At 42.2% G+C, this 27,805-nt stretch overlaps 1 protein-coding gene across 10 annotated transcripts in view; it reads right to left on the bottom strand.

Annotated features, from left to right (window-relative positions):
- The window catches only part of SLC4A4 (solute carrier family 4 member 4), a 214,631-nt gene that overhangs the window by 116,879 nt on the left and 69,947 nt on the right, over positions 1-27,805 (bottom strand). For all 10 annotated transcript variants that reach the window (XM_085546823.1, XM_015861475.3, XM_085546819.1 and 7 more), the window contains one exon: positions 19,472-19,651. In XM_085546823.1, coding sequence (XP_085402949.1) covers positions 19,472-19,651 — 180 coding nt within the window. The remainder of the gene's footprint in view (positions 1-19,471; positions 19,652-27,805) is intronic.

Raw genomic sequence — 27,805 nt, 5'->3', positions numbered from 1 at the left:
GCAAAAATGGCAATAAATGTAGGAACTCTGAAGAATACGCTTTTTAGCTCTGAAAGGTATGCAATAACTGCAGCAGAATGATGAATAACTTAACTCGTATTCCTTTTCTTTTTCTTATTACAATCCTGCTAAAAAATTGCAAAACAATGAGATTAGTCACAGGACAGTATTAAAAAGAGTTTAGTCATAAACCTGTAGCTGTAGGTATAAAAGAGTCAAACTTCAACTATTCTGCCAGCCTCCAAATGGCATTCAGCTGCCCTTGAGGGGTATGCACAGCCATCTAAGCATTCACAATTAGCCACAGAGGGAGAAGAAAGTCACCTGCTTCTGGTGTAAAATGTCAATTTTGAAAATACAAGTAGAAATGGATCCACCAGACTATTTTCCACTTCAGAAAGTCTACACTTTCTCCAGCAGGGCAAAACAAAGCCAGAGTCCTTGGTTTGTTAATAACTGCTACATCGATATTCAGAAAATTAAGGGAAAGAAAATACAGGCAGAGCTTCCCAGACACTACCAAGCCGCAGTTCCAAGTCTGCAGTTCCAGCTATTGTAAAATATGGGACATCCCATGAAAGCATTGCTTTCCTTGGACTGCACCAGATGCAGGCTGTTAGCAGCATTCAGGTCCTCCCAAGACGTGGCTTCTACATGTAACAATGAGAATAGTTTGCTGAAATGTATTTTGCTCAAGTGACTGAGGAAGGACACTGCACAAAAGCTGGGAAATATAACTTCCTTCATTAGCAAGCCTCACCCTGCTGCTTCTCTTAAACAGGTAACCCTGTAAAAAGAAGCGATGCTTTATATTTCAAAGGCACACTCAAGTTTAGGACAAAAACCACATGTTACTACTTCTACACTGAAAAAGGGTTTATTTGGGGACTGGAAATGAAATGAAGCCTGAGTGCAAAGGAAACATTCACCACAGCAGGATGAACACTGCTCCTGGGGCAGCTCCAACCAAAAGAGCTTGGAGACACGCAGTGACCACCAGCACCTCTTGCTGTATGTTTTCGCATAAATCAGAATTAGCACACAGCCTGCAACTGAATCAACACTTCCCAGGGGCACGAGGTGCTGCTCAGTGCCCTCACATTGACCTGCTCCAGAAAAATCCCAGCTCATAAAGATCACCCGGCCACGAGATTTCCCATTTTTGCAACCCAGATTCAACAGTGAGAAGCTACAGAGACACCCAGCACTAACTTTAGTGGCTGGGCACTCAGGCAAACAAACAGGGAAAATGAGAATGCTCCTCTACAGTAATGCTGAGAGAAAAAAAGCCCTTTTCCATTTCTTCACTTACAAAGGCAGATTGGGGTGAGCCACAAATTGCATGCTGGCAGCTTCCCAGCAAAGAGATAGCCCTGCTCAACTTTCAAGCATTAGTTTACAATAAGCTTTAGAGGGGGGGGGGGGATGGTGGAACTGCAAACCTGCACAAGTTTGGGGTCATCCCAGGGATGGGCAGGAGGCAGGGAGCTGACACTCAAGCTTCAGTCCTATTTATGCTCTGTTCTCACACTTGCGACAAAATAAATGCTTATTTGGTTCTCAAGTCCCATCCTCACTAGCAAGTGAGCTAAGGAAAAGGTCAAAGGACAGCAACAACCTATACCAGAAATAGGCAACTGGCAAAGGAGTCCTGCTTGCATCATCCCAGCATGTAGGGCAGCCGAAAGCACTCCCTGAAATCTGGCCACTTCAGTGTTTCCCCACCTAGACAGAGCAGCTTTGGTTCAGCAAACTATTTATATCAGCAATCTGCACAGCACTTCAACAGATGCTGAGCTTTAAATATGGACTTAAATCTTCTAGAAAACAGACAGGCTTAACTATCTAAGTTACATTTGTTCCTTGGTGCTGACCCAAATCACAGCTCTCCTTCTGCCTGTGCTGCTCCCACAGGTGCTGACAGACGATGTGCTGATAAACCTCAGCCAGTATCACTGAAGTCACGTAGAACATTATGGCAAAGCAAGACCAAACCCTAGGGTTTGGTTTTAAAGATGGTATCTTAAGGCCTCTTTCCATAATGAAAGGTCCAACAATCAAAAAACACTAAGCACAGTTTTCTCTGCAGCTGGAAGCTTCTTATTTATTGCCAATGCATTAAAGGAACCCACAAGAGAGAAAGCAATCTAAATTCAGAGGCAAGCAATTAATTACAAAAATACTGACTGCTTTGCAGGTACATGCATTTACATATTACATCTATATTTTAAATAGATCGAGTACAATAATTTCAAATTCTCTCCTTTCATCGCTGAATAAAAGCCACACAGGCACAGGTGGAATGAAAAGCAGAATCAGAATGATGAAACCAGCACTATATATCTGTATGGATTCCAAGACATGTTCATCCGTGAGATGTTTAGCACGTCACCTCATTCCCTGATCCATGCTACAAGGCTATCCACACAGCTCGCCCTGGGAGCTCCAAAAAGCTGCCCAACCCTTGTCAGCAGGCCAAAGGAAAGGTTTTTCCAAGCAGAAGTTTAGAGCATGAGCTTGATACCTGAACCATACAGCTGACAGCATTTAACTCTTCAAGTCCATATGAATAATTTAAGCCAGTACATTCTGTGGTTACATTAGCTGTTTCTTTTGCCTTTAATCAGCAGATGTGATCCTGCAAGCCTCAAGAGTAGTTGAAACAGCCCCATTCCCAACCAATCCCCATTTCTTAAAGGAGACATGAAACAACCGTTCTGGATGGCACTACTTTTCTTCCTGGAGGAATGCGGGGTATGTTTCAGTTCAGCTTTAATGCAAAGCCTAGACTAATCCCCCCAGAGAGCTTTAGCTAGTCTTTGCCAAGGAAACAATTGTTGCCATTAAATAGGTTTGTGCTGTTTGGTGGTGAGCAGTTTTTCTCTGCAGAGTAAGCTCCCATTCCCACGATGAAATGCATGCTGGAATGAAGTCACTTGACTACATTCTTGACTATACTCTTTTTTCTATAGACTCATCCTTCAGAAGTTTCCCATCCTATGCAATTTACATAGGAGCAGGCTGGAACAAGAAAACCACGATATACAAAGAAGGCAGAACAAGTCCCAGACAGATAAAGGGAAACCCAAATAAGAACAAGCAGTGTCAGACATGTTCTCTAGGAATACCCAAAGCACAAGGAAGAACTGGTGCCCAGATGAATACTCAAGTCAGCACCTTGCCTCAAAGCAAGGAGCGTTAAGACTTCCTCTTCAGCATCTGGAGCAGAAACAGCAGAGCCAGGCAGGTTTGCAAGATTCCCCAGAGGCTTTTAAAGGCACAAGAACTGAAAGGTCAAAGCTGCACATGCAACTTTCCCCACTGCCTTCAGACTGGAAGCTGTGCAGTTTTGTGCAACTTCTGCCAGCTCCTCTTTGGGAGCACAACTTCTCCAAAACAGCTCATGGAACTCTGTGGATTTATGTCCCAAGTCTATTCTTGGGACAACAATCTGAGTGACAAGCCACCCTCAGCTACAAACCACAGCAGCCACCAAGTGCTGGACTGTGAATTACTGTGGCTACCTTACAATTCCGTTACCACCTCCTACTGAGACACCAGCATTCACTTTGCACAGCGCATTCAGCATTTCTGTAAGAAGTGAGGTGCAATGTCACTGCAAAGGAAGCGTGCTACAGGGCTGTCCGTTGTGAACTCTTCAAGCTCATCTTTATTTTAGGCAGTCTCAGCAGGGAATTCAGCAGGCTCATTGCTCTCCACTCTCATACAGCTCATGGGGACAGGCTCACTCATCCGGACTGCAGGTCACAGCAAAACCTTAATTTAGCTTCCCTGAGACTGTGACAACTCTCTGCCCAGATTTGGTAAATGTCCTCAGCTCTGAATTTGGGGTTTTCAGCAATACCTTTTCTGACTGCTCTGCACTAGAAGCCAAGTATACACAGTTTCTTCACTTGCAGGAAACTCTCACTGATGGATATTTAGTGTGTGTTATCTAATGCGGTATTATTTAATGTGTATCCCTCCTTCTCTCCTGACTGATAATTCCCCTCCCAAGAGCTACTTATTCATTTCAAAAGTTAAAATAAAAATACCCCAGGTATAAGGCTATTAGGCCTTTTCAACAAAGGACCAAAAAGTCATCGTAACACTGCAGACTCATGTAATTATCACATATTGACATACAGTCGATCTATTATTGGTATCATCTAGCACCCCTGTCAGACCATATTTGCCCAGTGTGCCTGCAGTGACAGGCAATTTGAACCATGCTTAAGTTATGATGAGAAGCTCTTTTATGATGAATGTAGAGGTGACTCACTGCAGAGCTCAGTTCTCTCTTTTCGGGTGCAAACACATTTTGATACATGTTTTCTGCTCCATTTTGTATTTCCAACACCACTTAAAAACCATAAAATCTGTTTGGTTCCAAGCAAGCTGAAGTGTAGATTTAACAGATCTCCAAGCAGAAAATAAGGACACACACTTCACCCAGCAAAAGAAAACCTCTTAGCTTCAGTACACAGGAGCCAAGCTATTAATCAGAGCCTGAAATCCAAGCCCAATAAGTCATATCGTTATCGAAGCGCTCTTGGAGCACAAAGACAACAGAGAGTAACTGCAGGAGGTCTCCATGGATCAGGCTGCTCAAAATACCTCCTTTCATGCACACCATATAACTCACAGGATATTATATACCAGCAGCTCAGCGCTAAATCAAACACCCCTCCTTGGCTGGATGAACTCAGTTCCCATTACTGTATTTAAATATCAAGGCCTGCAGTTGGATGCAAGAGTTGAACATAAGCCCAATACCATGTTGGGACCAGTCCATTCATATGTTTCCTTGTAAACAGAAGGAAGGGCTCTGCTGATTTACGCATATTTTTATTTCCATCTAACTGCTGATGTCTACACCGCTCTTCCAGTGATTACACAAACCATAAGGCAAAATATTCCAAAAGGGATCTGTGTTTTTATAGATGTAAATCTAGCATTACAAGTACAAACACATTTGTAAACAATTGCTCTGATCTCAGTTAACATCTGCTTTCCTCCTCAGCTTTTGGATGACCATGCTCTTCCCCACACATAATTCTGACATAATATCACTATTTCAAAGTTCACTCGGCAGATAAGAAATCAGCAAATAAATCCTAGCAGAAAGACAAGCTGCCCTGCTTGAACAGCTCTTGGGTCAGGATTCACAGTGCAGCTCTCACAGCTTTTGTATCATATATCTATATATATCTCTATATATATGTGTATCAGAATATACTATTTTTCTGGAAAACATCACTTGCAATGACTGATGTACTATGGCTGAGACCTTTTTTCAACCTAGCTCATTTATACTTCAGGTTTAAGATTTCTTGCTGAAATTTGAGTGCCCTTTAGCTTCCATTACCTTTGGCAGTGGCTCTTTGGCTTTCAGTTCTGCACACCACCAGGGAAACAGTTCAATTTTGGCTTGGAAAGTCAAAGAGGTAAGAAAAGGCAGCTCTTGCTTCTCACTAAGTTGTTTCTTTAAGGCATGAGCACACTTACAGCACAGCATCTGCTCCAACATAACAGAAACTCCACAGCAAGTTCTACAGCCCTAAATAATCCTAACAGAAAGACAAGAGGAAGCCCTTGGACAAGATTCACAGCTGTTGCAAACAGCTGGAATAAAAACCTTTCCTCAAAAGCATTTCTGAGGGTAACATTAAGCCTATTTTAGTGAATGGTGACAGAAACATTTATTTTAGAGTTTGAACTTATGCAAGCTAAAGCCCCAACAAAGCTCAAAGTACAGCGATACCCTGTAAAGAGGCAGAAAGGCTGTAGCTTTGCTAACAGCAGGGTATTCTGTAAGCAATTGATTTTCTTTTCATTAACACTCCCATTTTGCCATAACAACCTACTGGTATCCAAGTCAAACAAATTTTTGGCTTTGCGATCTCTGGTTCTCCCTCCACACGTTTCTTCATCATCTAATTCCATAACAGCTTCCTTGTGCAATCAGAATTATCTGCATCATCTTTGTGCCAGCCTGATTTGAAGGAGGAGACAAATGGGGGGCTGCCAAGAGAAGGAGGGAAAGGACCCAGAAACAACTAGTATTAGGAAGACACACTGCAGTTCTGCAGACATCCCTACACCACAATTGCTAAAATATCTGTTGATCCTAGTTGTTAGATCAGCAGCTTCTGCTGCTATCCTGAATGTAACGATCAGTGCACTCATTTCCAAACCCCAGAATCTTGACTCTAGGAGGTTAGACAGTCATTGGCAGAATTCTGCTCACCTCTTGGCATAAGTAGAGACATCTCCACATCACGGGTGCACTCAGAACCACTCTTTCACCTCTCCCTACTTTCTCCTCCCACTTCCCCAACCAGCTGAGCTCAGCTGTGTCCTGAAGATCAGTCCCTTCAGAAGCGGCTAACCAGCCTTCTTCCTCACGTAGAAGTAATTGATAGGAAAAGTAAATCTGCAATAGCTCTGATGGGTAAAAAGATGGGGGAGGATGGAATGAAAAGATGAAAGAAGGAAAGGACAGCAGTTTCTACAGTTACTACACTATGGATCAACATCTGGAAAGGTTCTAATAGGCACAGTTCAGTGAGGTTCTGGAAAGTCAACAGACAACATAAAGCAGGGCTTGTAAAATAAAATCTCAGTTGTGGTTGTATTTGCATTAGAGGATTTTGCATTGAGTATACACAAGGATTTTGCAAGAATCAAGCAATAATTTTCCCTCTTTTCACAGTACAAGACCTGACAAGCTCGCAGATCTATTTCTCTGCAGTGAGAGACCCTTGTGCCTCCCTCCATCACAGCATCAGTACTGACAATAGTCAGCGATCTTTCTTTCTGTGAGGCTCTCTGGAAATTAATCTGTTTCAGGGTTGCCTTTGGGAATATCCACTTTTCTTTATATGCACAACTATTCCCTTGGTTGCCAGCACAATCACATTTGTATCAGCTACAACTGGTTCAGCATGCAGCACATTTGGTCCAGCTCTTTTCAACACATGCAGTGAACAACACGGTGGGCTAAAGCCATCTGCTTAACAGCATGTTTCACATTTACTTCAGAGGAAGAGAGTCTCTGGGGACAAGGGAGGAATTAGACCACCAGCCAACCTGTATAATCAAAAGGCAATATATATATATATATATAGTGGAGCAGCAATCACCTCAGCATCATTTTGAAGTCTTGCTGAAATTCTAGTGCTTGCACAACTCTTTCCTCACCAGGGACACCTGATCAGGTACTCAGGCAAGGGAAGGAAACATAAAATCCATCCTTTAGAGGACCCTGAAACTTTGCATGCCACTTGTGTGACCAGCTCTCACTCTAGCCTGTAATTTTTTCCTATCTGGGGCAATAATGTCTGACTACAGACAGCAGAAAACAGTACTCAACTTCACCTCTAAGAATGATAAGGACAGCTACTTTTTCCCTTGTTATGAGTACATCGCTTGTAAAGCAGAATACACAGAATCACAGAATGATGACTGTCCATAGAATGATACACAGTCTATACATCTACAAAACACAAATCCTGAAACAATGTGCAACCACCACTAACCAGTTTGCCTATTTATCAGGAAGACAGAGCCCCTCTTGAACAAAGTCATGCTTTCTAGTAAAATATGAGTCAGAAAACTCACAGTCTTAAATGTATTATATAAAACACAAGGGGAAACTAGTACCGGGTTCAATGGGCAGGCCTGGTGTTCATGCTTTGAAGCACTTCAACTTCTTGTTTATACACACACACACACAGAGAAACTTGGAACTCAGATTTTTTTTTCCCACACTGTCCTCTGGATCTGCACAGTGTTTAATCCCAAAAGGGCAGCTTTAGAGTACCAACCATCACCTACACAGTTCAGCCCTTCTCAGCTATGGAAATATCTTTGGCTTAAAATCAAAATGCTTCTAAATGAGATTTTTTTTTTCCACATGGTAAATTCCTTAGACTTTTCTGTCCCTTAGCAGTTTCACGTGAAGGCACAGAACAGAATTAGGCAAAGAATTAAGGTGGCTTAGGTAATTACTGTGGCACATGCTATCAGTTCAAGACAGAAGATTAGTACAGCGAGCTTTTAGTTAAAGGAGGTCTTCCCCTGTACTTGGAAGGGAATTATCTGCTTTTTTTCAACTCTGCCCATTTAAAACAACGGTTATCTAAATAATGAACCATATCAAAATGACTGCATACGGCTCACAAAACTTCCCAGAGGCACCTTTTCCTCTTAAAAACTGAAGTTTTAAGATGAATTTGAAGAACCACTCACAGTCCAGAATATTGACAGCTACCCACCCTGTGACTTAAACGGCAGCGCAAGTTTTATATTGAATTACTTCCCTCTATATCTGGCATGATAAATCACGTCACCTTTGATCAAGACAGATTTCTAACAAAAACTGCCTGTTAAAGAAAAAGTCTATTCTTAATCCAGAATGGCTCACTCAAGAAGCTGCAAGCAAACCACTCAGTTAATCAAGACAGAAGTGATCAGTCAATGGAAATGTTTCATATCTCTCATACCTACTCCAAAATGAAAAGAACGATTCATCATTTTATTTTACAGATAATTTTCCCTGCTATGCCCACACCCCATTTATCAAACACAAAATGTTCCATTTTATTATCTTATCTCAAACTTTGCACTGATTAATTTAGTATTAACCAGCTGTGTTCTGTGATTTTGACTTTCCTCTCAAGGGGAGGCTGCTATAGGAGAATTTTTTAAGTTCCGCTTAACTAAAAATGCTTGTATCAGTTCTTCAATTTGCAAAGAAAACTTAAAAGTAGAGCAGAACTGCAATAGTGTCAGGGTATGAAAAACACAAAGCAAGCTGAAGCAACACTGCTTTTGTATTTACGTTTCATATAAATCATATTCAAATTAATCTTGTGATTCCAAGGTCATGGATTTTGATCACATGAAGTTGATAATAACCTAAGCTGAACTGCTCAACAGCTCTACTATCTGATATTGCCATGGCAATTTTGTGGTTTGTTTTCTAACAAAGATATATCAGTGGAGGCAGGATGACACTGTGCCTTTAAATGTACCACCCCCATAGATAATCCTCATCAAAAGCACATTAACATTTCTCTTGAGAAGAAAACAATCACATTCCTTGCCTCCTCTTCCACCGCAGTGGCTGCTCATCTCAGACGCTTTCAGAAATTTCTGAAAGCAGAATTCAGACCTGCACAGTTATTCCTGGCCTCTGTATGGATGGAAAATGCTCTCCTCTGTACTTGTGTTGCTGCAGGCCCAGGCACCGCTCCAGGCCCAGGCATTTCTGACTGCTTCACAAGGGCACCTTACAATGCAGACTTGTTAAAACTTTTTCAAACTCAAGTCACTTTAAAGCACCAGTCTGATCACAGCCAAAGAAACACCGATACTCCAGAAATAAAAGACGTTTTCTAAATCCTACACCACACATCCTTAAGTCACTTGAATAAACCTTTTGTAAGCCAACAAGCTCTACTGAAGTACCTCCCAGCTGAGAACAACAAAGGTGACCAACACAGACACAAAAAAAGTGAAGTTTGAGTAGGCCGTTTCAGTCTGTACAGTGGATTTCTTCTAAGGAACTATGTTAGATTGCAAAGATGGGGCTGGTTTTGTTTGGTTTTGGCCAAGTAGTCCTTCCTTTCCTAGGCAAAGGAAGAGCACACGAGTGGCTGGAGGAACAAAATGAAAAAAACCTTAAATGTTGCTGGAAACTAAAAAATTTACTGACTCTGTGCCAATGGAAAAGATGTTGGAGGCAAGCTGAAGAGTTCAACCATGGGAAAATTCAGTGCAGGCACCTGTGCACACAGCAGCCTGCAAAGTGCCCTTTGCACAGCACTGACCATAGTGTTCAGGGAGAAGGGAGGCCCATGAGATGAAGCTTTTACATCCTTTTGATGTTCAGTCTTTTGTCCTCGCTTGTGGTACAAAGCAGAAACCTGGTGGGGAGAGCTGAAGTTGTCCCAGTGAGGAAAGAGAGAAAGTAGAACATGGCCAGCAGTTCAGATCTTCACATAGGCAGGAGATTTTCTACAAGTCATGGACTTGCCAGATTGAGATGCAAAACTGTGCCCACAGAGTGACAACCATAACTGACAACACGAGAAAAGCTGTTAGACGAGGATGAGATTTATTTTCATTCACACAAGACTGTCCCTTTGAAGACTTTCAACGCTGGGTTTTTAAGGCTTGTCAAAGGCACGTAGGGTAGCTGTGGAAGGGCAAAGCTCAGGAGCCATGTGTTACATACAAGCAGGTGTGCCCAACTCCTTCCTGTGGGTACTGGGCTGATACCTAAATTTAACTAAGCCTAACATATATGTAGCTTAATTCAGGAACACTGCTCCTTTTCCCCAGCTCAAAAACAACCCGGGAAAGGACCCTAGAGGGGAGGCACAAGAGGCAGTCGATATCTTCCTTAACAACCAGCACTGCCAAGAAAGGTTGTTTTCTGTTAATATGCATGGGAGTCTCAGTACACACTGAGGGAGGAACTATTTAGCCCTACCTTTTATCACACATATCCAAAACCTGAACTTTGCAAGGAAAAAAAATCTCATTAGTTTATTCCCCAGCTGTCACAAACAAGGAATGAAATCTTGGCAAGACATAGAAGTTTCACTCTATGTCAGAATGAGATATTAACATGCTTCAGTGACTACTTTGGAAAATACACTGAAAGTAGAAACGTGAAAAACATCATACATTGGGGGGTGCAAGAAAGAGCAGTGAATATATTAAATAGTGGTTAAAAACGAACTGCACTCGTTGCTTACCCAGAAACACCGACCAAAAAGCACTAGCTTGCTCTACCCAGGTCCTCCAGAGCATCTCTCTCTGCCTGGCACCTGCTGTCTGGCTCATATAGCTCTGCTCTCGCAACTGCACAGTAAGGGCAAAACCTGACCACAGTGCATCCTCCTGTACTGAAAGGCCAATTCCAGCCATGTTGAAAGGTGAGTGTTAGGTGTAAGGGAAGCATGAAGTGTTTAAAGGAAATCTAATATTTGTAAGAAGGCCTTATGTGGTTAGCTCATGAAGAAGCCTAGTTGAAATAGGGTAAAATAACATTCAATGAAGCGGTATTGCAAAGTAAGCAATTATTCAAATTAAATATCTGAAAAACCCCGTATTCTTACGAGGAAAACAAGAGAACTTTTGCCTAGGGTGACAGTTGGAAGGTAGACCCAGCCTCACATCACATTGTACCTTCATCCTATAACAGTGCTTCAGTGAGAGCTGTAAGAATTTGCAGTTAACAGAATAGGGCCACAGAAACTGGAAAAAATACCATCCAGAAAATAACTGCAATCCTTGCCAGTGGGAAACTGATGGAGCTAAGGGAGTGTTCTGCTGCTCAGAACACCCTTCTCCTTTAAATGTCACTTCTCTTGTCACTCCCACACTCACAAGACATCTTTCCACCTGCAAAGCAATTGAGTGTTAAAGTAACTCCCTGCCTCCACATCTTTCCCTGGGACTTTTTTGAGGTCACAGTGTCTTCCCTGAACCCAGCCATAAACCCAAAAATATCCTTCTCGAAACCTAACGCTTTGTAACCCTTGCAGTGAAAGGCAAGAGGGCTTCCTGACCTTACCACTTACAGCTATTAACTGCAAAATGAGTCAGTCTGCCAGGGATCAAAGGGGTCTGACCTGCTGAAAGAAGGTCCCTAACAAAATACTCAGCCTCAGAAAGCAGCCATCTTCACGCTACATGGTCAGATGTGCAGCAAAGTCATGGAGAGGTCTCTCCCTGCATTATGCAATCTCTCCTTTGCACTGTCAGAGCAGACACAAGGGCTGTGTCAGCATGCAGTGCAGTGCCCAGCTGCTGGCTCTGCACTTACAGGCACTGCTGACCTCCTCACCTGCTCCTTTCCCACAGCCTACCTTCCCCTGAGCATCTTCCCATACCCTTCACCATTTACTCAGCCAGCTGCACTCTAACAGTCACATCGATGGGCCCCCAGCTATGCAGAGGGCATGTTTGCAATTGAAGCAGTAATTATTGCTGTGTTTATGCTACATATGACCTAAATACATTACCTGTAGCGTTAGAGAGCTGAGGAGCAAAGAAAATACATGCTTCAACTAACTTCACCACCTGGGATAAATCCACCAGCTTGCTGTGTAGCTCCCAAGGACCAGAATACTAAAGGCACTCGGAAAGTCCCCTGATCACCTCTATGTAAAATATTGATATCAAAAATCAAGATATTTTGCCATCGTCCTGGTATTCTTCAAAGATTCTCAACGCTGCTCTGGCTTTGCTCGTACTGTAGTCATCTGAAGCTAAAAGCTTTTGAAAAATCCCACCGCATTTACTAAAGAGACAGAAAAGAAACTGGATTGATGAAAAATCCAACACCAGTAATGGAAAGAGGCACACACTTGGACTGTGCTGCATATGCTCTGCCAAGTAGGGCCATTTATTTCAATCCTGTAGCTGTCTCTTGCTATTTATAACTGCTAGTTTAATGAACTTGCGGCATAGACACCAAGCCTGAGCCTTCCCAAATTGATGTTTAAGTGTTCCTGTTGAATTAATTCTATCTTATTATGGATGGACTGCTCCACAGTTAGACTGGCAACTTCCACTCCTCACTGGAAATCAACTGGGACATCCTCTGCTATACAGGATCTTTGCCTGAAAAGCAAGTGCTACAAGCTGGGAGGTGTTACCAGAAATCTAGAATATTTTAAATCTTACTGCATGTGAAGAGGCAGGAAGTCCATTTAAGAAAAGCCATAGAGATAACAAATGCACTTTTTAAAAGACATATAAGCCACCTTGCACTCAAGCATAATACAAACAGGAATAGCTCTATAAGTGTCCAAGATATGCATTCTGATGTGTAGTCTCTGGCTCAGGCTACAAGCAGGTGCACCTACAAATCGGGCCAGCTGTACCGTAGTGAAATCACCAATCACTTCTCTAACATTGTGGTGTTATTACTTCTCCATTTTGTGTTCAAGCACTCCTGACAGGAGGCAACTTTGTGCTGAAGAGTTGCAAAGTTTGTACCTTGGAAGGAGAGGCCTGCAACAGAAAGCTTGGAAAAACCACCCAGAAAGTACTACCGATGTCTCTAATCCCATTTTCCATAGATGGTTTCCAATAAACCCTCATCCCTGTCCTCGAGGCACCACCAGAGACAGTCTGCTGCCTGTGCCTCAGCACAGGGTAGGCGCTCTGTGGACATGAAGGCTCACTGTGTCCCCAGAGAGACTCCCGGTCCTGCAGGCTTAGCATGGAGGGTTCCCTAACTTACTGAGTTAATGACTTAATGAGACATATTTGCATACTTCAGGCAATGTGAAATGTTTCAGGCCTTGCATAGGCCAACTGTTTAGAAGAACAGGCGGTGAACAAAAGGGCACAAATACCTCAGAAGATCTGTGAAGCATAAGGTGAACAGATTGTATCTGACCCACTGGTGGGAGTTAGTTCTCCAGAAACAGCAGGATGCATGCTCAGCAGGAATTATGGATGTGATGAAGCACTTAAAAGAATCAAGGGCACTACGGATTCAATCAGGATTTCAGCCCCTGAGGTGGGCCTCCATAAGATAAAGATTGTGTTGTCAAGTGAGAGAATGCATCAGAAAAACAGAGCAGCTTGGCCTCAAAGAGATCCCAGGCTGGTATACTGTCATGGTACTGCACTGAATAGACAAAAATAGATCCCAAACCATCTCTATGCACACAGAGTACCACTTTTATGCAGGTCATAAACATCCACCAGACAACGTGAACAACCTGAAAGGGACAAGAAAAGTATTCATAATGCAAGAAGCAAAACAACATGTAAAGGAAATTAAGGATACTAATGACATCAATTTTGATGCATCCCACAACAGCCAGAACCAACAGATGAGCTGGTGTGCTTGGGTTAAAAATGAAAAAGGCCTCCACTTAAACAAATCACCACAGTGAGTTCATGCTAGAAGATTGCCTACCACAAAATCTTTTACATCCCTGAGGCATCCCGATAAACTGAGCACAGATTAACCACCTTTCAGAAAATGGTGCCAACTGATGTTAAAGGATCTGTCAGGCTCAGACAATGCATCATAATTACGGTTCTTTCTCCATGTAAGACATCCTACCAAGCACTATTTTAATGCAAGTATTCATCAGTATGGACTTCGCACATGTACCAAAAACTTACAGCAGGCTTCAAGAAAGTCAGATTCTCTGGAGTTCTGCCTTTCCTACCACCAGGTTATGCAGAACTCAGTTTTGAGAGAAATATGCCTTTTAAAGAATTGTTAAAAGCTGCATACTAACACATAGCCCAGGAAGAAGCCATCTGTATGGGCTGATGGGCTGCCTGCACAGCAAATCTGATCTATCCAACCCAAACCTCATCTTAACTGTGAGAGATGCACATCATCCAGAAATACAGCACAAGTCTCAAATAGTACCTTAATAAAATGGCTCTGCTGCAATGGTTTTGTTTCAACATAGAACTCCTAACTCACATCTGAGGCCTCAAGAATGATTTTCGTACCAGAACCTTCAAGAACTACTAATGGCAGATGGAAGAGAAATTTCTCTCAACAAGCTGCAAACCCTTACAAACCTTTGATGGGATGACATATCATCCCTTCCCACTCTCTCTTGCTATATGAGTCCTCTAGAAACCAGGCTGACAACAGATCCTTTCAACTTTGCTCCCGTTGCTGTTTTTGTGTCCTGTAAACAGAATCATAGTTACACCCCCCCACTGGTTTAGAAAACCTTCAATAAGCCTAGCCCTCACACGACCATATGCAGAGCAGCTGCCATTAATGGTGTAAATTGAACGACAGCCCCGACTCACAGCTACTTAACTCCTTTAAGGTTTTCCAAAATATATGTTCTGCAGTTCTATTTATCCACCTGTCATGTATTTACTTCTGCCAAAATCAGACTGTACTGAGGATGCAGGTCCTAAGAAAATACTATTACAAACTGCTGTTTATCAGTTTCTCAGGTGCCTCTTTAGTACTTGTTGCTTTTGACCCACATACCTTGCTGAATCCCCTGCCAATGCTAAGTATCACAGGCACTTCTGATGTCTGACACTGAACAAGGATATGTGTTCTGTAATGCCCAGTACGCTGCAAATACTACATATCCTTTCCTCCCATCCTATTTTTTTAAAGCTGAGTTCATACAAATCTCTGACTTCAGCAACACTGATTTTTTCAGATGTACCAGTAGTCTTTAATTAAAACAGTCAGTAAGCCGTACAGAATCACAGGGTGGCTCAACATCCCACAACTTGTGGCATAAAACTTTTACACTTGGCCAATATCAATAACACACCAGGAAAATATAATCTTATTGCCCATCAGCAAAAGGAACTGCTTAAGACTTCCTCCTGCTCTTTAGAGAATCGCCTTTGCCTATAAAAAGGTTTTTACCCTTGCCACTGAATTCAGAGTTCTGAATATACACTGACAGTTTTTTAACTTCCCAGAAGTTGTTTGCTTTGCAGATAAACAATGACAATTTCCCATTCTGCCAAAGAACCACGCATTTTCTACTTCTGTTTCTCCTAATGCTTAAATCTGTACCGTATTTGTCAGGTACTGTTATTCCAAACACAACATCAGTTTCAAAATGGAGAGAGATCTCTATCTTTGTTACGTGCTGAGCATCTAAGGAGCACAAGGCTGGTCCAGGTAACTAAAGCAAGCTCTGTACAAGCACTGATGTTTCCATAAAGAGTCTCTTGCTGCTGTGTAAACCAACACAGTGTCTACAAGCTGCCTGCTGCTGCAGTTCTTACCAAGAGGCATGCTTCCATTGGGTTTGAGCCACCTCAAACAAGTACAAGGAATGTGAGCCAAATAAACTTGGAGAGCAACCACACAGTGAGAAGAAACCCCTCCCCAGACCAAGCAGAGATGCACTTCCTCATGGAAAAAAATCTCCCTGCATGGCTGTGGGAAAGAATGAGGAAGAGGGAAATGGGTTCAGCTGGCAGCCTAGCAAAAAAAAGAAGCATCTATCTGCTTCCCTTTTTCCTCGCTCCTTGTAAGTAAAGTAAACTACATCATCCACCTTGTATCAAGATGAGCAATCAGATGACAGAGAAGGCAGAACCGGGCTTAACACTTCTACACAACCCAGCTGACAAGTTTCTGAGGCTTTCCACACATTTCCAGCTGAGTCTTCCCTTCAACCCACCGCGAGGATTAACCAGGACTGACAGAGGATGTGCCTAAAATTCTAGCAGGTCAATATCACAGACATTAGCACTGCAAAACTACTAATATTCTCTCTGGATACCCAATTTTACCCAATCTCTTTCAATATGCCATACTTCTCCTTCCACAGGTCAGGTATTCTAGAAACAATTCAGTGTTCCAACAGCATAAGTATATATTTTCTCACTCTCATATGTGTTTTAAGCAGGTAAGAAGAGGCTATTTAAAGCCTGCTTAAAGTAATGAAACATACAGACATGTTTTCCCAAGAATACTTCCATGCCACCTTCCTGGATGGTACAGAATAACCGCTGCTAGAAGTTATTTCATTCTTACTGGTCATAAATGAAAGGCAATTCAATTATAGGCCAGTTAGAGCAGCTACTTTTAGAACTGAGGTGCTGGAATACCTCACCTGGAGCAGGGATCTCTAACAGTCTGCGGTTAAAGGCAGCCACATTTCAGCTAGCACCAGTGTCAGCAGTCCTGCCTGAAAACAAAGGTGTGAACCAGTTTTCTCCCTGAGCACAGAGACAGCCCCCGCAGGCCTGGAATACACTGAAAGAACTCTGGAGTGGGAACATTGCCTGAATACCTCTTCCTCCTCAGCACATCACACAATATTCCTGTCCGGGTTTTTAAAGCAGGCATCTTTCCTAAGCAGTAAGTTACATTAGGTAAAGTACATCTGTACATGTTCTGTTTGCCTAATTCTCTCCAGATGGGAGAGTTGAAGGTTGTTGTTATAAGCTCTCAGAGCATGGCTTGTTTGGCTGAACAAGACATAGATTTATTTTATTTTATTTTTTTAAAGAAGTATTGACACTTCCCAATTGCACCAGATCTCAAATACCAAAATGTAACCAGACTGGCTTTGAGCCACAACAAAATGTTTATAGGCAAGTTTGCATTTATGGACTGAGTGATTGCTTGACTCCATCCACAGACATGTTTCATCGGGTTTATTTCTGTTGTACAAGCAGTTTTGACCTCCTGATCCAAATTCAAATCTGGGCAAAATCTGATCATAGGGTTTTCACAGAAGAATATGAGGAATCAACTTCAGGTAAGATATCTAGGCTTAGATTTCACAGATCAAGAAATAAGTGAAGTACCAAATCAAAACACGACTTAAGCTTTCTGCTCAAAAAACAAACTGTTTAGACAACTTAATTACTACAGATTTTACAAGTCAATCTGTACATGATTGTCCTTTCATCTGAAGACAAAGTAAGAATTATACACCATCTGGACTGACAATTACTTGGCCAAGCTAATAATTGCAAAAAAAACAACAGAGAAGTAGATATGCAAATTACTGTTTTTGAAGGCTCAGACACAATGCATATTTCCCTACAATGTTCAGCCTTCTTCTAACTCCAGATATTTTCCCTCATTCTTTGTTGCTCATGTTCTTAGCCCTTCTTTGAAAATGAACTTTATTGCCAATAATGAAAGGCAGACTAGGCTGGTGAGTCATGCTGCTTTTTGTCTGCACAGAACTGATCTTCTTTTGGACATACTTTTCACATCAGCAAAGAGAGCTGTATACACCACAGACATAAGCCAACCAGGCACTCAAAAACCTTCAACAAAGTTCCAGTAAGAAACACTGAAGCTGGCACAGCCTCAATATCCAACTATCTCAGATCATCAGCCACCTAAGGAACAGAAATCTGAATGGAAATAAAGAACCATTTATAAAGAATAGAAAGGGAGACATTTCTGAAGGCTGTCTGGTGTCACTACACATGCAGAAGTTAGAGGGGAAAAAAACTGAGGAGATGAGACAGCAAATAATTCAATGTTTGGAAATCCAAGATAGTCACCTGAACTACTCCTATCCTTTACAGTGCTCTAATTAACAACGCCTGCTTGTAAAAAGATCTGGCCACCAGTGCGCAACAGCAAGTCACGGCCAGAGCCTGGTAAAATATCTGGATACATGAGATGGTCAGCTACACAGAAAAAGGTACAAATACGTAAATATTAACACCATTGCACGGGACACCTGCAATAGTGCATGGGATTTAAGTGATCCCATTCCCAAAGTACATAGCGCAAATAGGTCAGGCTGGAAAGGACTGGGGAAATGCTCAGACAGAGAGATGAAATGAATGCATATGTTCACATGCGGAGAAAGAGCAGACAAGAACATACTGAAATGTGAAAACAACAGGAAAAAAATACAGCTAACCCTTCCTCAAATAAACATCAGAAACAAAGATCAGCAAAACTAAAGGCAGCAAATCAAGATCTGGTGAAAGAAATGGGTTTTTAGCCATCAGAACCATCAGCTCATGGGAATCATTTCCCTAGGAAATCAATATATCCAGAATCCAAAAACAAATTTCTACAGATTTGGTCACTGGCATGCAAAAAAAGAACAGAGACTTATGTGTAACAATGTAACATTACAGTTCTTGAGCTCTTGAAGACGGATAACAATTTATTTCCGTGTAAAGCCCATTACTGGTTTCTGAGTATTGACAAGAAAACTTCCTTGGGAACAACTAGAGAAAGACAGTTATAAAGAACAAATGGTCTTTGGGACTTGTTTTTCTTCTCAGTATTCATTCTCTGAAGTATCTGCACTACTGAGAATAAGAGGTCCTGGCCTACAGACATGACTGGTGTGATCTCATGTCTATGTCTTTAAATACCATAACTATGCAGCAACACAATTTCAAAATGAGTAACTTGCCTCTTTCTTCAAAGACCAGGTCTTAAGACCCCTGCATGCTTCTCTCTCTAGCTATACCATGCTGAGGTGTTCCCCATAACTTATTAATACAATAAAGCCAAGCCAACCCAAGAGGATTTGCTTCTCACAGCCTATAGCTATGGTCTTGGTGCTTATCCACCTGCTCCTAGGAAACTGTTTCTAGCAGAAAGCATGGAGTGATTGAGCCATGGTATATTCATCCTGAGAGCCAGGGCAGAAGCTGCAACTGATCTGCCCAAGCACGTCCTCAGTCTTTGTGTTTCCTTGCTATCTCCTTACACACAGTGTCAACTTGCTTCTAAGAATGCTGGCCTACTGCTGACTGGCACTAGCTCAGGAGCAAACTGAGGTAACACAGAGGGATGAAATGTCTGCTCTGGCCTTTTCCAAGTCACAACCACCATCCGATAGCAACTAATTTAGACTATTCTGATCCTGCAACACAATATGACTGTTTTCCTTGATCCACTTTTCTCTGTCGTGATCAGATCAGGAGCAAATCACTAGACAACGGACCATTGTAGCGAGTGACAATCAAGACCAGTACTTACTGAGCGGTTTGAGGATGCTGCTGCTTGTCTCATCAGCATTTTCTACGTCTGATTTGTCAGAGTAATTCTCAGAAATTTTCTCCTTTTCTTTCTTTTCCTTGTGCCCAGTTCGTCTCCTGTGACGCCGCCTTCTCCTGTAGCTCTTCGGCACATGGACCCCAATGTAAACAGTGTGATGACCTAAGGAATAAAAACACAGCAAATATTGACTTTGACAGCATGCCATTTGTGCATGAAAGATTAGGAGAGCTCACGCTGCATTTCATTCAAATGGGTGAGCAAAGTATCCATCATTACTAATGTTGTGTGTTTCTTGGCTCCAAAAGTGAGCAATGGACTCTTGAACAACCATTTCGAGCAGTATTTTTAATGAAGAGCAGTATTTTTAATGCTTAGAGAGCATTCCATTGACAAAACATTGCTAACTATTCAGTGCTCGTGACTCATTTAAAAATAAAAACCACCACCACAGAAGGCCATCACACTAATTCTGCTATACAACATACAACCTTATTCAAAAACATTCCACATTATTTTTTCTCATTTGTCTTGGAAAATACACTGGTCAGACTACCCACCTTCTGCAAACTGATCCAGTTTAACTGAAGAAGCAACTAAATTCATATCACTTGAGCATGTAGACCATTGTGCATCCAACTACCACCAGGATATTACAATACAGCAGCGAGGAAGGACTACTGATAGGAGTTACTGCAAACTTTTAAGTACTGCATGCTTTCCAGAGTAAGAATTAAGTGACAAATTTTGTATGCTCACTGGAAATACAAATTATGCCTTCTCCCTTTCATACAGGCTTTTATCTCAAAATAGAGCACTTAAACTACGTTTGCCAATTGTTATTTCCTTTTGATGGGTTTGATCAAAAATGTTCTACTTTCAGAGCTTTCTATGCTTTTACCAGCCTGGGATAAAAATCTTTCCTTCTGATTATAGAAAACACATCTTTTTCTGTGCCTAGATAATTCTGCTTTCTTTCTTTAAGCTTTAAAAACAGCTGCTTTATATTAATGATGATGTCTCATGCTTTTGTCAAAATTTTGTTTCCCCATTCATTTCTCTATGTATCCAACCACTGCAGCTAAATACACATACCCTACTATTAACTAAAGTACGTTTATCTGAATGAATGAGCCCTAAATGCACGTGAGAACAAGTGCCTTTATCTGATATAGTCAGCTGCTTCTGCTCACACCCAGAAATGAGTTTCTGCAGAGCTACCACTGTGCAGAGTCACTGGCTCAGTCACCTCACATACATCAATTCCTATCAAAAACACCTCACATACAGCTATTCTTAGCATATACTTACACCTCACATGCAGCTATTCTTAGCATATACTTACACCTCATATACAGCTATTTTTAACATATACTTACACCTCATATGAATGGATGGCTGCTAAAACCATGTGCAACCGTATCAGATCACATACTCAGGAAAAAGGCCAAGGCTCCAGCTTCAGGAGAGCTGAAATCCTTCCTGCTGAACCAACTCATTTGGCAGGTAGCTCCTCCAAGATGGGAGAGGCCACCCCACACTGTAGGCCATTCTGTGATTCTGTGATAATCCAAAAGCCACAGAAGGTTCTGTCATGAGAAGACAATAGTGACGGCATCTCAAAGCAGATATGCTTCTCTGTCACCAGATACAGAGTCCTGCAGATTGTATCCACAATGCTCTCCCTTCTACTACAGATTGAGTTAAGCAAGCAACAATTCAGGTTTCACGTGGGAAAGTTAGGTGGAAAACTAGCTATCTACCCACCTCCACAGATCTTCCTTTCCTCACTGCAGTTTGCACTGCTCTCTGAGATCATCTGTGAGCTGCACCTATTACTGTTGTTTCCTTTTCAGCAGCGCTACACGGTTCCAGATTAAGCACCTATTTGTGCAGTTGCAGGAAGTTGCTTTGGAAATGCTAGTACAACAGTAAAGTCATAGAGGGCAGCTGTGGGTTAACTGCACTGTGTATGCAACTGCTCTAAGTCCAGTCTTCAAGATTAAAAGACTGAAAATTTGTCACAAAATCCTCAATTTCCATAACAATTTATTCTTTCTCTTGAAAAACAGCCTTTGAAAACATTGATCTATAGTGAGACACCTTGTCTAAAGATATCAAAACAGACAGCAGCAGATCAGCAATAGCAGTGTGTGATGATGGATGACCAGGAAGCCCACAGGCAGAGCTGCATGTGGAACATGAGACTGAGAATATCCTATTCAAAAATGCACTCCTAACCTTTCTCTCACTTCATTTGTCTGTGAGGTGTGTCAGGTCTGGTACTTTCCTTGCTGAGACACTACTTTTGTCATTTCAAATTCCACATGCTCCTGAGGCCAGCTGTAAAGTTTGGTGAGTTGTTCACCTACAGAGCAAGTGAAATGTTATACCAAAAGCATCTTAGGCTGCTTGACCAGCATAGCCCTTTCTGACAACAACTTTAATGGAGCTATTGCTATTGCCCAAGGACTATGCAAAGAATGGAATAGTGAGCTCTATTTGGGGATGGGGCCAGAGGCTTATGAAAATAGCTCATGCCCTATGCATATAATGCTGCTTCTCACACCCATCCACGTGTGTGCTTCATAGCCCAGTAAAATTATTTATGTACACAGATCTCTAAGAGTAGCTCCTTCAAAAAGCAAACACAAGGGACAAATGACAAATTTTAAGTGCAGACTGTTATTGAGTTACTGAAGCAGAGAAAAGCATCTGGAAAAAAAAAAGAAAAAAAGGCTCCTTAAAAACTGCATTTTTTATTCATATAGACTAAGAAAATTAGAAGAGAAAAAAAAATCTCCAATAAGACACACATTCATCCTGAGACTGCCTCTAAATATGCATTTTGGCTCCAAAGTAATTTGTTAGATGGAAGTTGGTGGACACCTGAGGCTTTTAAAGGAACTCCCTGCTCGACCACAAACATAGTAGTGCTGGTGATGGCCCTTAAAACAAATCACAGCATTTCTAGTGATCGGAGTGCTACAGCAAGCTATAGTTTCTGTACAAGCTGGAACTATGCAGAAGGTCACACTGAATTAATAAAACAGACATAAAGATACAAAGATGTGTAATGCTAATAATATAAAGATGGCAAATAGCAGGGTGTTACTGAAAATCTCTGAGTGAAGTTACCCTTTAGCCAGTTCTGTAAGGCACCAAAAGGCTCACTGCGGAAACTCCACAGCGCTCAGTCTAGGAGCCAGCAAATTGACTGCTACGTGCACATCCCCTGATGCTCTGGGCTGCCAACACTGTATAACCATCCGGCACAGGACCAATAACGTGTCATCTCAGGAGCAGGACAAAAAAAGAAACAGAAATCCAGGATCAAGCAAGGTCCAAAGTGAGGCAGCACAACAATGGCAGAAGGAAAGGGACGGACATCTGCTGACTCCAGCCCAGAGCACCAACACAGTGATCTTTCCAAAATGGGCTCAAACCACAGAGGCCCTTGGAAACAGGCAGAGCAGTCATGCCAAAGCTGGTGAAACCTACAGCAAGACTTGCAGATCAGCATCTGAAGACAAGACTCAGCTGTGGCACACAAAACCAGGAAAGCTATTCCAGAAACTGGAAATATCAGCTGTAACACAGCAGATGGCATAAATGCTACACTGGGATAGGGAAACCTTATCTGAGCACAAGCGGCAGGTGTTAGGGTAGGGACGGCCCCTGGGAAGGATGGGGCAACACTATCTGTCCAAGGAATTCTTACAAGATCAAATGGAAAAGCCAGATGAAAAAGGATGGGGTGATTCTGGCTTTTTCTATTTAGACAACGTCCTCCTTTGAATCACTTTAATTCTGTGGTCAGCTTGGTATACAAACACATCATAGTAAGCCCGTAGTCTTAATGCTTTAATATGCTGCCAACAGAACCGGTCAATCTCTTTAATCTTTTGATCACGTGTGCACAGTACAGATTTTGGTGATATGAAACTAAGTTGTATATACACAGGCCAACATCTGCGTTACTTAGCTGCTTTTCCCTATTCTGCATGGGAGAGCCTTACTTAACATTTCTTTTTGTCCTTTTCCCTTCCACCCCACCCCCCTTTTTTTTTCCCCCCTTTTCTATTTAATATTTCTCTCACAGTCTGTTCAAAGTGGCCAACCAAGATGGTTTCCTTTTCTGCATACTTAAAGTACTTGGCATCTGTTTACGCTGTTGCAAATACTGAGATAAACTTCTAGGCTCCTTTCCCAAAATGCCTGGAAGGAAACAATTGACACATACTCTCAATGCACAACTTTGAGACATTTCCTACTCACTGGGCTAACGGAGCTTTCCCATGAGAACGATTCACTACCAATGGCAATGCCTGATAAATTTAACAGTACACACATGTACCACACTGCTGTCTGGCAGCTTGGTGGAGGATGGGTTGAATAAAGCCCAGTGCTAAACTTCTGATCATCCAGGGCCCACTGAGCCACAAACGCCTCTTGTGCACTCAACACAAGCCACTTGCACATTTCCTCCTGTGTGCCCACTGTGTTCACAGCCTCTTCCTCCCTCTCTACCCACTCTCCCTCAGGAGAACAACTATTCCCTGTGTGCATCTCATTCATTCTAGAATTGTTCTGGTTGACCAGAAGCTTAAGTTTCACAACGCTGTGGAATCTCCTAAGATGCTGAGAAAGACCTGCAAGCAAAAGCAACCTTTCCCTTTCTGAAGGACAGCAGAGGGTCACAGCTTCCCTGCTTATTTCAGCGGTAACTTTTGAAGATGAACTTTTCTTTACACAAAGATGAACTTTACTGTGTACCAAATTTGGAACAGAACTGGCTCATTTCATTATTAAAGCAAGAAGCAGCCCTCATCACAGAGGTATTTTTCCTTTGAAAAAATGTTGGTTGAGATGGCATCTTTTCCTTCATTAAGAGTTACTAAAGAACAGCAGCACATGATTCAGAGTCCAAACTTAGACTGTGGGCACAAGGGTCCCCCTGAATCAGTGTTATCACTTGAAAACCCACTCACATATTGCTAAATATAGGTTTTGTAAAATACAGCATTCCACACCCCCCACAGGAATATCTGTTCATCTCTTGTCTCTGTCCTGGCCAAGCATGGTCTTGTTAAAGCACTGGGAACGAAGCTGCCTGAATCTCAAGTCATGCACACTCATACGCTGATCCCAGCAGCATGCTGACAGCATGAGGGAAGAAAGCAGTTCTAGACACCCTGCCTCAACTAGCCAGGGGCCCCAAGCATGCTGCTTCCATGTAAAACTATGTTCTCAAGTCCTTTTCAGAGTTATTCCTTTTAAGGGAACCTGGGGATTAAAGAAATGCAAAAAATGTGTACTGAAAAACAAGAACACAGAAATTTGTAGGCTTGAAGAAGTTTTCAGACTTAGCAAATTGTCCATCATCCATTAGTTGCTTGCGTGCAGTTCCACTGCCAGACTCATGTGTTAGCACAGCCTGACCACCTGTGCTACCTGTACATCCCAGCCTCCTTTCAGGTACCCATTTCCCCACTGCCCACTGAGGCATGCAGAAGGATGCAAGATAAGACAGGCTCTGCACATGTGTATGAGACACCAGGTTCCTGTGTGTCTATACCACTAATACTGCTTGGTGGTTTTTGCAGTTGCTACAGCAAAAGCCTCTAGCTGAGCCTGAAGAGTCTGTCTGTCCAAGGAAGAAAAGAAAGAAAAGACAGTGTTTTTTAGAGAGTGAAAGGCAGGGTGTACGTGCTGCACTAGCACACTGAATGGCTGCTCAGTGCTCACCAAGGGGCAATGCAGCTCTGTGAAGGAACAAGGACAAATCTGGCACAATCAGTTCCGGATCTGGCTGAGTGTAAGTGATGAAGAGATCCTGGGATATGCCCACGTGGGAACTGTGCCTGGGGCAGGGAATTACTCGCTCTCAGTATGATTATGTCAGTCCCAAACTTGACATCCCAAAGCCTCTGAAGCGCAAGCTGTATATACTGTTTGAAACACGTGGATCTGTTCATGCTTTAACACAAGTGCCAAATGGCAAAAACGTATCTAGAGAGAACGAAATCCAGAGTTGAGATGTTTTTTCCCAACCAGTTCTGGAACAACATTTGCTTCCAAAAGCATTATAATTTCCTACCATCTCATCCATTAAAAAAAAAAAAAAAAGGAAAAAATTTCCCAAAAGAATCATATAGAAGAATCATATAGAATTGATCTGATGTCTCACACACTTATAAATAGCTGTGCAGTTCAGGCTTCTCAAAAAGTCTGAATTTAAGCAGTTCTGGGGAGCTTCCTCCTGAAACAATGGTCTTTTCATAAGGCCTTTTATATGACGTATTTAAACATGTTTATGTAACATGGTATCAGTGACAGTGGCAATAATCCAAGCGTAGGTTACTACCAGAAAACCTATGAAATTCATTTGCCATTCCAGTTATCTCCAGCCAAACAAACAAGCAGAAAGTGATTACACTTCACTTATAACACTGTCACTTATTCAAAACATGAACGCTCTTCTTTTAAGAAAATGGTGAAATACCTTTGCTTAGCAAAAACAAAACTTGGTCAGCTGGAAGATGGAGCTGAAAGTTATGAGATCAAAGGATAAAGCCTGCTGGTACATAATATCTAGGAAGGAATCCTTTCTACACTATGAGGACTGTTGAGACATAGAGCATGGCCAGACTAGCCCATAAAGAAACTCAGATTGGCCCCTTAGAAGAACACAAGTTCAAAAACTAACATTACAAATTTATAAAGCAATGAAACTGAGTTAAGTATCAGCACTTTTCAGCCAGGCCTTATTTTTACTTTCAAGGTTCTTTTCCAAAGAACAGGGAGAGCCACATTAAACCTCGTCAAGCTTGGACAAGCTCTTGTGGTTACAACTAATATGTCTATGAAGCCAACTTCTCCTCCTAAAGCCAACTGCTCTGGCCACTTGTGTCTCCTGCTCCAGGCAGCTGTGTGTGTCCAGGCACTCAGAATGGAGGCTGGGGCAGAGCTTTCAGGCTACCTGCAAGAAGGGCTTTGCTCAGCACACGGCAGCTACTTAACGTTGAGGTATAGGTAACATAACACAGGAAGGCAAAGGTGTACCATTCTCTGCCCATTTTCATAGCCTAACAAATCTGTCTCATACATGAGTAGAATTGAAACACAGCATTTCCCCAGGGTGAGGAAGCTTTGGTTATACATGTGGCTTCCTGACACACTCCTAAAGCACATGGCTTTTATTCTTACTGCTTACAAGTTGCTGCCTTTATTGAAAGGTTGTTCCATAGAGTCACCCAACATTTAGGGACCTGCATCTGCAGCAGCTCTGAAGTCACGTGAGGCTGGCAGGTGAGGCTGCTGAGGGATGCAGCCTGTTGCATGCTTTATCAGAAGACTACGTGACATCTTTGTGTCTCTATGGCCATCAAGGTGCTGCTGCTGCCAAGCACACAGCTTAACGTGGCGACACGTCTCTGGGATCAGAGCGAGTCTCTGCAGTTTTTCATGGCTTTTCAAAACTGGAAGTGGCAACGGAAGGATTTCTAATTTTGTGCAAGAATCCAAGGAAATAAATGACATAAAAAGCTGATGGGCCAGAAGGACAAATAAACCGCAGGGATGATCCATTTTTAAAGGGAGATACTAAAAGTAGCACTAAGAAACTCCTGAAGTAAGCCCTGCTTAGTTTCAAATCAGCTCAAGAAATAAGAACAAAAGGCCACGTTGCCTTGAGCTAAGTGCACTTAACTCTACCTGATTCAAATGGGCTACAGGTAGTAACCATCTCCCAAGGCTGGCACCTCCACCCTAACCAGCTCCCACGTCAGGATGCAGCTATCACACCATGTGCCCAAATGGGATAGGGATGCACAGCCTGGGCAACACTCCACTCAGGGGGCACAGCTAGTACTGGTAGAACAGAAACAATCCTCCCCTCCTATATCATACAGTACCTAATAATTTCCCATGAACATTAACTTTCCTACAGATGAAAACGCAAGCCTCCAAGAAACAACAGACAAACCAGAATATTTTCAATGATACAGCAGGGAGATGTAAACTCTAAGTAGTAGGGATATGGAAATTCAGAAGGCATGACAGTGAATACAGCTGGTTCATGCATCAGAAACAAGGGACGTCATTATTTCCTCTACATCAGTGTAAACATCAAGTACTATTCCCACTAATGCATCTGAACACAGATGCCAAAACTAAAAGCCATAAGCAATCCTTCAGACAGGCTGACCCCGCACACTCCTGGGCTCAGCACTTAGTTCCTACAGGATGTTCAGAACACATTAATGCTCAAGACACTGCTTTTCCAGATAAGTAGGACTTTATCCAAGAGATAAA

The sequence above is a fragment of the Coturnix japonica genome, chromosome 4 (genome assembly GCF_054131305.1).
Source record: "Coturnix japonica strain WE chromosome 4, WE-NBRP24, whole genome shotgun sequence".
Taxonomy (NCBI): Eukaryota; Metazoa; Chordata; class Aves; order Galliformes; family Phasianidae; genus Coturnix; species Coturnix japonica.
Note: the sequence above shows the minus strand (reverse complement) of the source record. Positions and strands in the feature narration are given on the sequence as shown.